The 12,349-nt window shown below is 53.2% G+C and overlaps 1 protein-coding gene across 2 annotated transcripts in view; it reads right to left on the bottom strand.

Moving 5' to 3' along the window:
* Positions 1–12,349, bottom strand: part of KSR1 (kinase suppressor of ras 1) — a 148,262-nt gene that overhangs the window by 37,418 nt on the left and 98,495 nt on the right. For both annotated transcript variants that reach the window (XM_059150550.1, XM_059150551.1), the window contains exons 3-5: positions 7,405–7,552; positions 3,094–3,553; positions 334–338 (exon numbers count right to left, since the gene is read on the bottom strand). In XM_059150550.1, the coding sequence (XP_059006533.1) occupies positions 334–338; positions 3,094–3,553; positions 7,405–7,552 (613 nt within the window). The remainder of the gene's footprint in view (positions 1–333; positions 339–3,093; positions 3,554–7,404; positions 7,553–12,349) is intronic.

The following is a 12,349-nucleotide window of genomic DNA, read 5'->3' as shown; positions in this document are numbered from 1 at the left end:
TGGCCACGTGCCTCTGTGTGACCACAAAAGCCCAGCACACAAGGCTCCCTGCCAGAGGTCATCTGTGGGGACGGCCAGGGACAGAGAGGGCCTGAGTGGGAACTGTCCACGGCCCATGACACTCTCCAGGCCCCTGGTTCACAGACAGAGGCTCCTGGCTGGGTGGAGGCCACCTGTCCTAGAGCTATTTCCTGAGGCGATCCCAGCACCTCCGCTTCTAGACGGTGGAAAGGCTGGAGTGGGCTGAGGGTCAAGGAAATCCACCCATGACGGGGACGGCGACATAAACACGATTTCCGGGTGGCAGAAGGGATGAAAATGAATCACTCTTACCAAACCTGCAGGAGACAGAAAAGAGAGAAAGTGGCATGACATCACTGTGCTGTCTCAGCGTGTTCCCCAGAACCTTCCCCGCTGGGAGGGAGCAGGCAACATGCTCAGGTAAGGGCTTCAAGCCCCTGGTGCATGGGGCCAGGCCGGATGAGTGACTGTAAGAATGGTTCCTCAATGGAAAGGACTAGAAGTTCCCGCGAGGGGCACTGGAACTACCCCTGTGCTGCGTGCATCCTATGTCAGCTTGTCCAAGCCTCACCAGCCATGCTGACTGGTAGGGTTCACTCTGCTTCGCCACTGAGCAAACAGCCTCACCGTCTCCCGAGGTCACATGCCCACAAACGGGGACACCCTGCCCAGAGACCTGCGGGGAGGGGGTGAGGTGCTCAGGGTCCAGGCAGGAGAAGGGGATGTGGCTGGAGAAGGAGGATGAGGAGAACAGTTCTGAGAACAGTGAGGGGTTCCTCAGGAAGGGCCAGGTGGGGACATGCCCCAAGCAAGCCTCCCCAGGGGGTGCTGCTATCCCAGCAACAAAGAAAACGAGGGGAGCCCCAGACCACCTGGTCTGCCCTCTGGGCTCACAGAGAACAGCAAGATAGCCCAAGTGTCCGTGTCAGTGCTAGCCTAAGTGGCTCTGTGTGGACCCGACTCAGAATCCCAGGGTGAGGCCCAGCTCCCAGATGTGGGGTCACTTGCCTGAGTCTCTGTTCTCCACCCAGAGCCCAGAATGAGACCACAGCCCTTCTGACGCTCTTCTCAGGGGAAAACGAGAAACAGACACACTGGCTTTACTCACTGAGATGCCCTCTGATGACCTATGTCCATGTGTCCTCATAGTAGTTACACTGTGCTCTCTGGGACAGGAGGACCCAGAAGGGGAGGAAGCCTGCAGCCCCTTCTGGAGGGTCGGCGGAGACGACCAGGCCCCAGCAGGACAGGCTGATGAGGAGGGGCACGGCACGTCACAGCACAGATTTCTCTCCTTGGGTGACGTATACTTAAAACCACAGAGATGTCCAGCACCCGTCCCATAGGGGACCCAGGACAGCCTGTACTGGGACATGGGGAGCAAGCCTACTCAAGACCAGAAAAGGAGAGCCCATGTCAGGAGAAAAGCCAAGTCCCCAACCCTCAGAGGTACAAGAAGGTAGGAGGCACCCAGAGAGGACTTCCTGCTTCCCCTATGCCCTGTCCACGAGAGTACACTGGTGAGGGCAATTCTTTTTTTTTTTTTTTTTAATTTTTTATTTTTTATAAACATATATTTTTATCCCCAGGGGTACAGGTCTGTGAATCACCAGGTTTACACACTTCACAGCACGGTGAGGGCAATTCTTAAAAAAGCAGAACCAACAGTGACCTGAAGGTCTGTCAGGAGGGGAGGAAACAGTTAAACTACAGATGCAATAAGATGGAGAAGTTAAAAAAATGAGGTAGCTTGAATAATTATAGGTATATACAAAATTGGTAATCCAGTTGGCTCTGCAAGGGAAACAGGGTGACTGAGGAAAAATGGTGGGGAAACTGCACACTGTCGGCCCCTCCAAGCTACAAGAGCTCTGAAGCTTCTGCCATCTTGGACCATGTCACCATTAGTACCAGTTTAAGTGCCTAGGTTAAGAATGTTTTTTATGGGGGCGCCTGGGTGACTCAGTGGGTTAAAGCCTCTGCCTTCAGCTCGGGTCATGATTCTGGGGTCCTGGGATCAAGCCCCGCATTGGGCTCTCTGCTTAGTGGGGAGCCTGCTTCCCACCCCCCTCTCTCTGCCTGCCTCTCTGCCTACTTGTGATCTTTGTCTGTCAAATAAATAAAATCTTTTAAAAAAAAATTTTTTTTATGTAAAAGAGTAAGATATTTTAAGATGTAAAGACATGAAGTACTTAGGTATCAAGGTAAGTGGGGAAAAAAACAGGTTGGGGCACCTGGGTGGCTCAGTCAGTTGGGCGTCCAACTCTTGGTTTCAGCTCAGGTTGTGATTTCAGGGTCGTGAGATTCAGCCCCACATCAGACTTTGCTCAGTGGGGAGTCTGCTGGGGATTTCTCTCTCCCGCTCCCTTTGGCCGCACCTTAGCTTGTGTCTGTGTGCCATCTCTCTCTCTCGAATAAATGAATAAATCTTCAGAGGAAAAGAGACAGGTTCTAGAACAGAGTACATGATATCTGATAATCATCAGATATTCTAGTTCTCCCCATCTGGGTACACGGGAGAATGACATTTCTTGGTTCCTTTGTTTGGGTGGAGCCGTGCATGGTGAATGGAACTTGCAGGAAAGAGCATGTGATTACCAGCGTGTAACATCTGAAATTCTTTTTTCCTCTGCGGAATGTTCCAGACAATGTTCCATAAAGTGGCTGTTCTGTCAGCCTGGGACCTGGAGTGAGGCCCACCCACAGTGGACAAGTTGCATGAGCAAGAAATCAATCTTTTGTTGTTTTAAGACCCAGAGAGCTAGGGGTTGTTGCTGCAGCCTAACCCAGTCTATCCTGACTGATGCATGGTACCATTCTGTGTGTGTGTGTGTGCGAGCGCGTGCACAGAAAGAACCTAGCTGGCAGGATTCAGCCCAAACTGCTAAAGAAGCCTGGAGTGTGGTCTGAGACACCGAGGCACTAGTTACTTCGCACCCTTCTAGGTTGACTGATTTTTTTTTTGTTTTTGTCCTTTGAAAATAAAGCCCGCACTCCCTTTATGATGAGAAAACCGTGGACAGAACTTCCATGGGGCAGCACACTGAGCGCCAGCCTGGCGGGAAAACTCACCTCATCGGGGAGACCTCGTCGATGCGGTTCCCCAGCTGAGACTCATGGGACTTGCTCCGGGTGAGCGTGGGGAAGCTGGGCAGCAGCTGAAAGACCTTGCGGCTGGGCGGCGGCGGCGTCCGCGGCGGCTTCAGTTTGGTGTGCCTTCGCAGCTGGGGTGTGGTCGGGGGCGTGATGAAGCTGTGCAGGGCCCGGGGGGTCAACCGGCCACTGGTGTGCAGGAGGACACTGGTGTCCGAGAGGCCCTCGCAGGCGCCCGGGACTGGGGAGTCCGAGGTGGGCAAAGCGGACACAGACACGGAGCGTGGGCCCTGGGCGCTGCCGCCCATTCTGCCCGGCGGGGCGCCCCCTGGCAGCCAGGGCAGGCCGGCTGGCAAGACGGTGTCCGCAGAAGGCCCTGAGCCGCTTTCCCGCCGGGCATCCAATGAACTCCAGCCTGAGTCCTCTTTGTGTTCCCCTCCTGTGGGCCAAGAAGTCGAGTCATAGAGGGTCAGAGCTAGAGGGACTTACTAGCTAGTGGTGAGGTGGCCAGGGCCCCAAGACGGTAACACCTTGCCCAGGGCTGCCACGGCCTGTTCACGGCAGGCTTCCACTCCCAGCCTTTATACGGGCTTCTGGTGCACACACAGCACCTCCCATGTCATCTGTGGCTCTGAGGCCACGGGCTCAGATACTACTGTCTCCATTTTATAGGAGACAGAATGGCTCATCCAGAGTTCTCACTGGCAGGTCTGCGGGGAGCAAGCCAGGGAACTCAACCCCCAAACGGGTGACCTCAGAGAGGGAAGTAGTAACTGATCTTGAAGAGGCAGGAAGGGGAAGCTAGGGTGCTCAAAGGGGATAACTCCGGATCAAAAAAATTCAAACACCGGGAAAGGGGGCCTAGTAACCTTTCTTGTAGCCCCAGGAATTTGCTAGGAAAGAGATCCAGTTTGAAAACGATCAACGGGCAATTCCTTCAGAGAGGAGCCCGGAACTTTCGGCTGCCCACACAGTGGACCCCTTGAAGCTCTGGGCAGTTCCAACTCAACGGCTCAGTCTGTCCATTCATTCGAGCTTATGCTGGAGGCCGGGTGTCAGGCCATGAAAAAAGGCATCCAGTGTGCTCAAAAGCCCAAAGAAGGGGACAGCAGTGTGCTGAGACAGAGATGCCCAGGTCCTGAGGGAGCACGGAGGAGGGGGACCCTAACTAGCCTGGAGGTCGGGGGCTTCCTAGAGGAGGCAGCACCTGGCCTACACTGCCTGGAGAAGGTGAAGCATGGACACGAGGCAGAGGGAATAGCACGTGCAAAGGCACGGAGCACACAGCGGCTTCTGGTGACTACGATGAGTTCCTCGTGCCTGGAGAGGTCAGGACGAGCCAGAGAGATGCAAGAGGCCTCCTCAGGAGGTCTTGGAGGCCTCACAAAGGACTTTAGGTTGAAGCTTATAAAGGATGGGGAGATACCAAAGGTCAGGGGGCAGGGAGAAAGCAGCCCATCTATAGAGACCCCTTGGTGCAAAAGGAAAAGACACCTTCTTCCTTATTTCACCAGTGAGGGGAAAGTACGCAAAGATAGGTGTTGACTCAAGACAAAATGGACTTCTGCAGTGGAGTTATTCCACGTCGTGCTTTCTCCCCCATCTCACTCAGTCTTCCCAGCACATCAGGGAGGCCAGGAACGCTGACGAGGTCAGGCAGCTAAGCACGAGTGGGACAGTGGGACGGGAACAGCGCCCTTGGTCCCGACCGCGGCGCTAGGCCTCCTTCCTCAAGGCTGTCCATCCTGAACAGCCCACAAATACAGCCCAGCCTGCCGACCTACAGAGCTCTCTGTCATCAGAGGTGCTCCAGCCCAGCCCAGACAGCCATTTATGAGAGACGGTGGAGAGACAATGGCCTTCACAATGCTCAGGGGCTCTGCACATGTCCTCCCTCCTTGAGGACCCTTCTCCCTATCTCACTGCCTCGGACTTTCTCCTCAGGAATCAGTTCCACGGAGGGAGTGACTCAGTCCATGTGTTCCTTGTGTTTGCTCTTGTAGAACCTGCAGCTACAACTGTGACTTAGAGACTGGCCTCCCGGAGGCTCTGGCCTGGCTCTCGCTGAGGGCACGGAAGAGCGAGTTCCACCTTCCCCGTGCAAGTGTGCCCCCCCAAGGAAATGAGTCCCGGGCTCTTCCCATTGCCCATTGGATCTCTGCTGCTCTGAGCTGCCCAGGGACGGCACATGGGTCTTGACGCACATGCCAACACCAGTTAACTGGCAGTGACTCTCGAGAAAGACGGAGTCCCTCAGTAGGAAGGGCTGGGTAGTGACGAGAGACGTGTGCTATGGACGAAGGACATGAAACATCAGCAGAGATCATCGTCTTTGTTCACCAGCCATCGCTAAACCATTCCTCACTTGCCTTTCTGAAGATCAGGGGCCACAAAAGGCAAATGTGTTCAATATTTTCCATGACCCCGCAAGCCTAATTCTGAAAAGAGCTCTAATGTATGTCAGGCTCTGGTCGAAGCACCTGACCTTCGCTCCTTTCATCCTCACAACACCACGATGAGAGAATGCTGTTACGACCTCCACTGTACAGATGAGGAAACTGAGGCACAGTGGGGGTTAAGTCACAGACCAAGGTCCCGTATGAGTGTTGGGCCCAAGCACATGGATTCCATGGTCCATCTTTAACCACCACTAGACTGCCCTCACCAAGGCCTGTTAGTTGCAATAAAGACTTTGACCACGTGATCTAAGAGGCAAGGCAATGGCAGTACCCAGCTGGTCCCCAGAAGGCCCCCGCTGGGCAGACTCATTTGGGTGGAGTGTGGCCAGGACCCTCCTGTGGACGCAGGGTCCACAAGCTAAGACCAGATGAGAGGGATGTGGAAAAGACCCTGTCTTCCCCCCAGAGGCCTCCTCCAGGGCAGAGCAGAAAAGCTCCCTCTGAGGAAGAAACCCAGCTCTGGGGACACGCCTGGTGTGGGACCCCACGCCTCTGATGCTTTAGCCACAAGAGGCGCTCCCCAACACCACTGAGAACGGTGTTGCCATACACAGGCCAAGTGCCTGGCTTCATAAATTAGCGCTTAGTGAGTTGGTGATCCCCCTAGCGTGGCACCCAGAGCGAGCCATCACCTTCCCAACACAAACAGGTCACCGCCCTTCTGAGTGCTGGCTCCTTCACTGTTCTTTTACCGCTCAGGCTTAAGGAGGGAAGGCCGACAAGTTACCCACCCTGGTCCCAGCTTGGGTGGCAAGTACTTCTGAATTTCCCCAATGTGGAAACAAGCTAGTCGCCCACAGAGACTGGGGCTGGAACCCCAGCTCTGTCACCCAGTGCTGTGTATCCTCGGCGAAGCCCTTTCCTGAATCTGGGCTCAGTCCCCTCTGTAAAATGTGGGCATGAGATTGTGGACTAGGTCCCTCGAATGTTTATTCTTGGGCCCCTGCTGGGAGGCCTGGCCTGTCAAAGTCTTCGGAACCGAGCAGAGCTCTCCACACTGTGTTCTGCATTCAGAGGAGAACTTGGGACAATGGGGTCCAGGAAAAAAAGAAAAATCAAGCCCAATCCTCTCTGGGGGGAAAAAAATCAAACAGAATATAAAGTTTAGTAGCTTCCTTAAGCCTCAGGCAGCCAGAAATAAGACAGGTGGCTCAGATCATTTAAAAATGGGACTAATTCCTTTCATCAGGCTCACTGTAAAGTCTTCTCGGCGTGGTGGGAACCTGAAATCATGACATTTAAAGTTTCCAAGGCAAGATTTAAAAAGCCTGGAAATAATTCCCAAGGAACTCCTTGTAAAGCCAGGATGACACCCTTTGCCTGGGGCAGCCATGTACACACTCACAGCTGAAACATCACACAATTTCTCTCATCGTACTCTGCCTTCTGAGCACACAACCAGCAGCCAGTGGACACAGGAGAAGGAGAGAGCAGGCTGGGGGTGAGGTGAGCCCAAGTGGGGAGGGGGCTAGAATGCAGGGAGCCGAGGGACGGTTCAGAGCCCCACATATGTGCTCAGAAGAGGGGAAATCACACAGGGTCCAACCAGTGGACCAGACTAAGGTCTCTGATGATAGTAAACGCTTCCCTGGGTCCTTCCTAGCCTAGAGCAGTCGAGAGGCAAAGCCTCTATTTCAGATCAGACCAATCACACACACTCTGGCCTTTCCAAGCTGCCCCAGAAACCCGGGGTCACACTCGTCCCACCCCCGTCAGTGGCCCCAGGGAATCAGGACAGGCCTGGAGAGGGCAGGCTGGTGTTCCAAACCGGGTGGAGGGACAGGGAGCTGACGGGGCTGGTCTCCACACTGGGGAGGCCGGTCCTACCTACCCAGACCTGTCACTTTCCGCAGGCAGGCAAGGGCGTACTGCAGACGGCCACACTCCTCGGCACTGGCCCCATAGCGCCGAAGCGTCTCCTTCACCTTGACCTCGTTCATGTCCAGCAGGGCATCCAGCGTGAGCTCGCTGAGGATCTCCTGAGGGAGCACAGAAGGGACAGACGGAGAGCTAGTGAGCACTCAGGCCGGCCCTGGCACCCTCCCCAGCCTCTCTGTGGCCTGGGCTGGGCTCCCCCGCTGAGTGGCAGGGACCAGGTGCTGGCAGGCCGGCCTGCGGACCAGAAGCCACCACTTGCGAGAGGACATAGGCAGCCAGCTCTCGCCCCCACCCCCAGCACTCCAAGAGACAGCAGCTGAGCTTGGACGCTGGAGCTCCAGAGCTGGGGTGGGGGAAGGACAGAAAAAACAACCAAGTTACGATGAGGGCACGTTGCCTGCTTCTTTCTTTTTATGCCTCTGCACAGAAAAATGACGAATCACGACAACTTTTGAGAATGACAAACTTCAGATCAAGACGGCCCTTTGAAATTCTGCTGTATCTGAATTAGAGAAGATAGATTCCAAATAAAACTGGCTTAAGGAGAGAAGGATTAAAAAGAATGAACTTGGGACGCCTGGGTGGCTCAGTTGGTTAAGCAGCTGCCTTCGGCTCAGGTCATGATCCCAGTGTCCTGGGATCGAGTCCCACATCGGGCTCCTTGCTCCGCAGGGAGCAAGGAGCTTCTCCCTCTGCCTCTGCCTCTGCCTGCCATTCTGTCTGCCTGGATCAAGAAGCTTCTCCCTCTGCCTCTGCCTGCCATTCTGTCTGCCTGGAGCAAGAAGCTTCTCCCTCTGCCTCTGCCTGCCATTCTGTCTGCCTGGAGCAAGAAGCTTCTCCCTCTGCCTCTGCCTCTGCCTGCCATTCTGTCTGCCTGGAAGCAAGGAGCTTCTCCCTCTGCTTCTGCCTCTGCCTGCCATTCTGTCTGCCTGGAAGCAAGGAGCTTCTCCCTCTGCCTCTGCCTGCCATTCTGTCTGCCTGTGCTCACTCTCTCCCTCTCTCTCTCTGATAAATAAATAAAATCTTAAAAAAAAAAAAGAATGAACCCTCACCAAGCACCGTCCAAGACCTTGCAACCTCGCCTTATTTAATACCCAGTCAAAACCTTTCCAGGGTTCAAAGCAGCAGAGAGGAAGGGAGAGACGGACGTGTGACAAGGACTCTATGTGACTCCAAGGATGGAGGCGCCACATGAGAAAGGACGCAGGGGGCCTCCAGGACAGAGTGGCCCCTGGCTGACCTGTAAGGGAAAGGGAACCTCAGACCTACAGGCAGAAGGGACTGGCTTCTGCCAACAACCTGAACGCACCTAGATGCGGCTTCTTTCCAAAGCTTCCAGCCTTGCTGACCCCTTAAATTCTTGGGCCTGATGAGATCCTATGCTGGGAAGCTAGCTGAGCCAGCCTGAGCCCCTCTATCCCCTTCTCCTCCTAAAGAACCGTGAGCTAAGAAATGGGGATGTTTTAAGCTGCTGTGTTTGTGGTTATTTGTTGTACAGCAACAGAAAACTAATACAGAGAGAGAATATTTGAATCAAGGCCTGACTTCAAAGCTTGTGCTCTTTCTTCTCTCATCAAGGAGGAAGAAAACCCTTCCAGCTCTGACCACTCTGAAGAATGTGGGATCCCCAGGCTGGAGCAGACACACGGGAAGATGGCCTGCGTCTCTGTCCTCCAGTGACTGACATTAAAACAAACAAACAAACAAAACAAGTCACTGCAAAGCAGTATAATATGGCTTAGCGCCATAAAGAAAGTTCCAAGAGCTACCTGATGGTTGGCAGGGAAGGGAGGGTGGCACTGGGGATCAGGATTTTTCTTCTTTTTCAGCCCCTTTCTAGAATTTCTAGATATTCTATGTCAGGGAAGGCCACACATCCCACCTCAAATGATTCACATAAAGTTTATAGTTCTTCAGAATCTAAGCTCATTTTCATTGATGTCAGCAAGCAGTGTAATTTTCTTCTACAAGAGGTATTGTCCATTCGTGCTGCTATAAATCATAGACTCAGGCATCGACACTGAAGCTGACGGGAGATACTGGCTGTGAGTCCTTAGAGCAATAGTCTGGGGGGTTTTGCAATGCTGGTGGTGGGGGCCCCCCACTGGGGCCTGGGGTCTGGCTGTATTTCACACCCCTGCCCCGTGTCTTGTCTGTATATTCTTCAATCTCCAGGACCGTGGACAAGAATCTCCTAGCTGTTTAGAGCATTCACATATAAATTTGGAAAAACAGATATGAAATATGCACCAAACAGCTTATCGTTGACTGGACAAGCCCTTGGTCGTCAGAAATTCTTCCAGATGATAAAACAAGAACATTACAGGAAACCGCTGGTAACAGCACAGACAGGAGGCTGGTCAGATAAACGTCCCCAGCAAGCAGCTTTGTTTAATCCATGTGGTTCCCTTTGTTGGCCTCTGAGGCACTCTTCATCAAAATGCAGTTTTCACATCTTCTCCCTTGCCTCTGCTGTGAAAACCAATTTGGCGATATTGTCCCGAACCAATGGCAGTGACGTTGACCATCCCACCCTGGAGCAGCGTCCTCTATGCTCACCAAATGTGTATCCCCCACCCCCACCCCCCATGATGACTCAGCAGTTCTCCAGAACAGAGATTCAGAAACAAGCCTAGAAACCCAATCCCCAATCTAATTATCATGCAAATAGGGCTTTTCTTCCTTCCAGTCGGTCTTTCTATTCCTCTCTTCCCCACCCACACCAAGTTTCCATTTCTCAAACACAGTCAGTTCATTTATTGTGACAAACCACTTGCCAAGACAACATGCCCAGTGCCCCGCATACTCTCTCAGGTCAACACAATTCAGCCAAGGATGGGTGGTGAGGCGCACCTGCCGGGGTCCCAGGGACCTCAGGCAGGACAATCTAAGGAACTCCAATCCCACCTGTGTGGGATCCCAAGCTCCTTCGATTATCCACCCCCCCCCCCACCCCTACCCCCACACCGCCGCCGCCGCCATTCCTCAACCTGTCAAAGGCTTGGGAAGGCAAGAGCTACCCTGAGGGGAAACAATTTTTTTCAAAGTAAGTTAAAGGAATTAATTTCTATCTGCTTTCTGGAAAAAAAGTAAAACCCCAACTACACTATGAAATGGAAATTCTTTGTTCTTTATTGAAGTAAAGTAACCCCCTAGGAAAGAGAAAGAATACGTTCAAATCCATTCCCTTTAAAAAAAAAAAAAAAAAAAGGAAGAAAAAAGGTACTCCCTTCAAGCTTCGAATTAGTGGAAAGTTTCTCCCACTGCCAGGAGGCTTCACGGATCAGCCCACGGCACAGGAAGGAGGCAGCAGAGGCCACCTTCCTTCTCCTCTGCTCTCCTTATGCTCCATTTTCAAACCAGGGGTCAGTGAAGACAAAACTGGGGGGCAGGTGGGGGGACTGGGACAGAATTGCCGATTCAGGGTCCCACTTAGAGTTGAAGCTGCTCCTCCCTCTCCCAGGACAGGCCTAGCTTCTCGAGGTGTGAACAGCACATGTCCATCTATGAAATGAGAGTGCTAGCACACAGTCATGGTGGTCATTTCTGACTGCTCCTTTCACCCCCTCCCCCCTCCCCCCTGCTACAGGGTTGGATCACTGCAGTGGGGAGAGGGACCACTCCACTCTACCTAAAAGCTATCTACAGGTCAGCCCGTTACCCGGAGGAGTAGGGTTTCAAATACACAAGCCTCAGGGTGGGGCCCTGGGAAGACGTGAGACCAGTGAGGATGGGGCCCTCCCATCTGTCTTTTATTCGAGACAAAAGTAGTAAAGACACTTCTTTACTGGACAAGAAAGCCAACAGCAGCCAGGACAATGCTAATCAGAAAACCACCCTCTGCCTTCACTCAGTGTTGGGATCTGAGGGGAGGCAATGGGAGGGTTGCCAGATCTCACTACAAGGAAATCTGGGGGCGCCTGGGTGGCTCAGTGGATTAGGTGTCTGGCTCTTGATTTTGGCTCAGGTCTTGATCTCAGGGGTTGTGAGTCCAAGCCCTGTGTTGGGTTCAGTGCTGGGTGTGGAGCTGGTTTAAGACTCTCCTTCCTTGTCACTGCTCTCTCCCCATCTTTAGAGAAAAGAAATTGAAAATAATGGGGGAAAAAAATCTGGATCTTTATCTTAAAATAGCTAATTTGGGGCACCTGGGCGGCTCAGTCAGTTAAACATCAGACTTTAGCTCAGGTCATGATCTTGGGGTCCTAGGATCGAGCCCCACATTGGGCTCTCTGCTCCGCGGTGAGTCTCCCTCTCCCTCTCCCCTTGCTCATGTTCAATCTCTCTCTCTCAAATAAATAAGTAAGTCAAATCTTAAAATAAATAAATAAACAAAATAGCTGATTTTCAAATGGTAGCAACCAATGCAAAGCTGTGCAGACAAACAACCATACCCCTGAGTCCCACAGAGCCCCGAGTCAGGAGACCCTATGAGAAGAATGGGACACCTTCCCAGGTTCTGTCTGATTAGCAACTTCTAAAGCTTCATTTCTGTAGGCAAATGGAGAAGGAAGGCAGCCCTGTGGCAGATGCCCTGGGCACCACAGCTGGGGTGGCCTGGCCTTCTCAGTGAGGTGTCGCATGCTGGCCCTGGGACCCCACCATGAAAACAAACTGTCTGGGCTTTTCAATGCCTACAAGTGATCTCGGACCTGAAGCTAGTTCAGTCAAGGTGGGGAAGTGCCTGCAGGGTAGGGTTTGCAAGCATGCTGGAACCAGGGGAACCCGTATACAAAGAAAAGGCAGTCCCCCCCTCCCCCCAGCTCTCAGCAGGACCTCCAGCTAGATGACAGTCCGACTAGATGAGTGGCTGGGCAGGCCTGCTATTTCCTCCAGCCTCGGCCCTACGCAGCTCAGCACCCCCGACCTCACACACGGATGTCATCTGCCACCCACAGTGA

The sequence above is a fragment of the Mustela lutreola genome, chromosome 15, assembly GCF_030435805.1.
Source record: "Mustela lutreola isolate mMusLut2 chromosome 15, mMusLut2.pri, whole genome shotgun sequence".
NCBI lineage: Eukaryota > Metazoa > Chordata > Mammalia > Carnivora > Mustelidae > Mustela > Mustela lutreola.
Note: the sequence above shows the minus strand (reverse complement) of the source record. Positions and strands in the feature narration are given on the sequence as shown.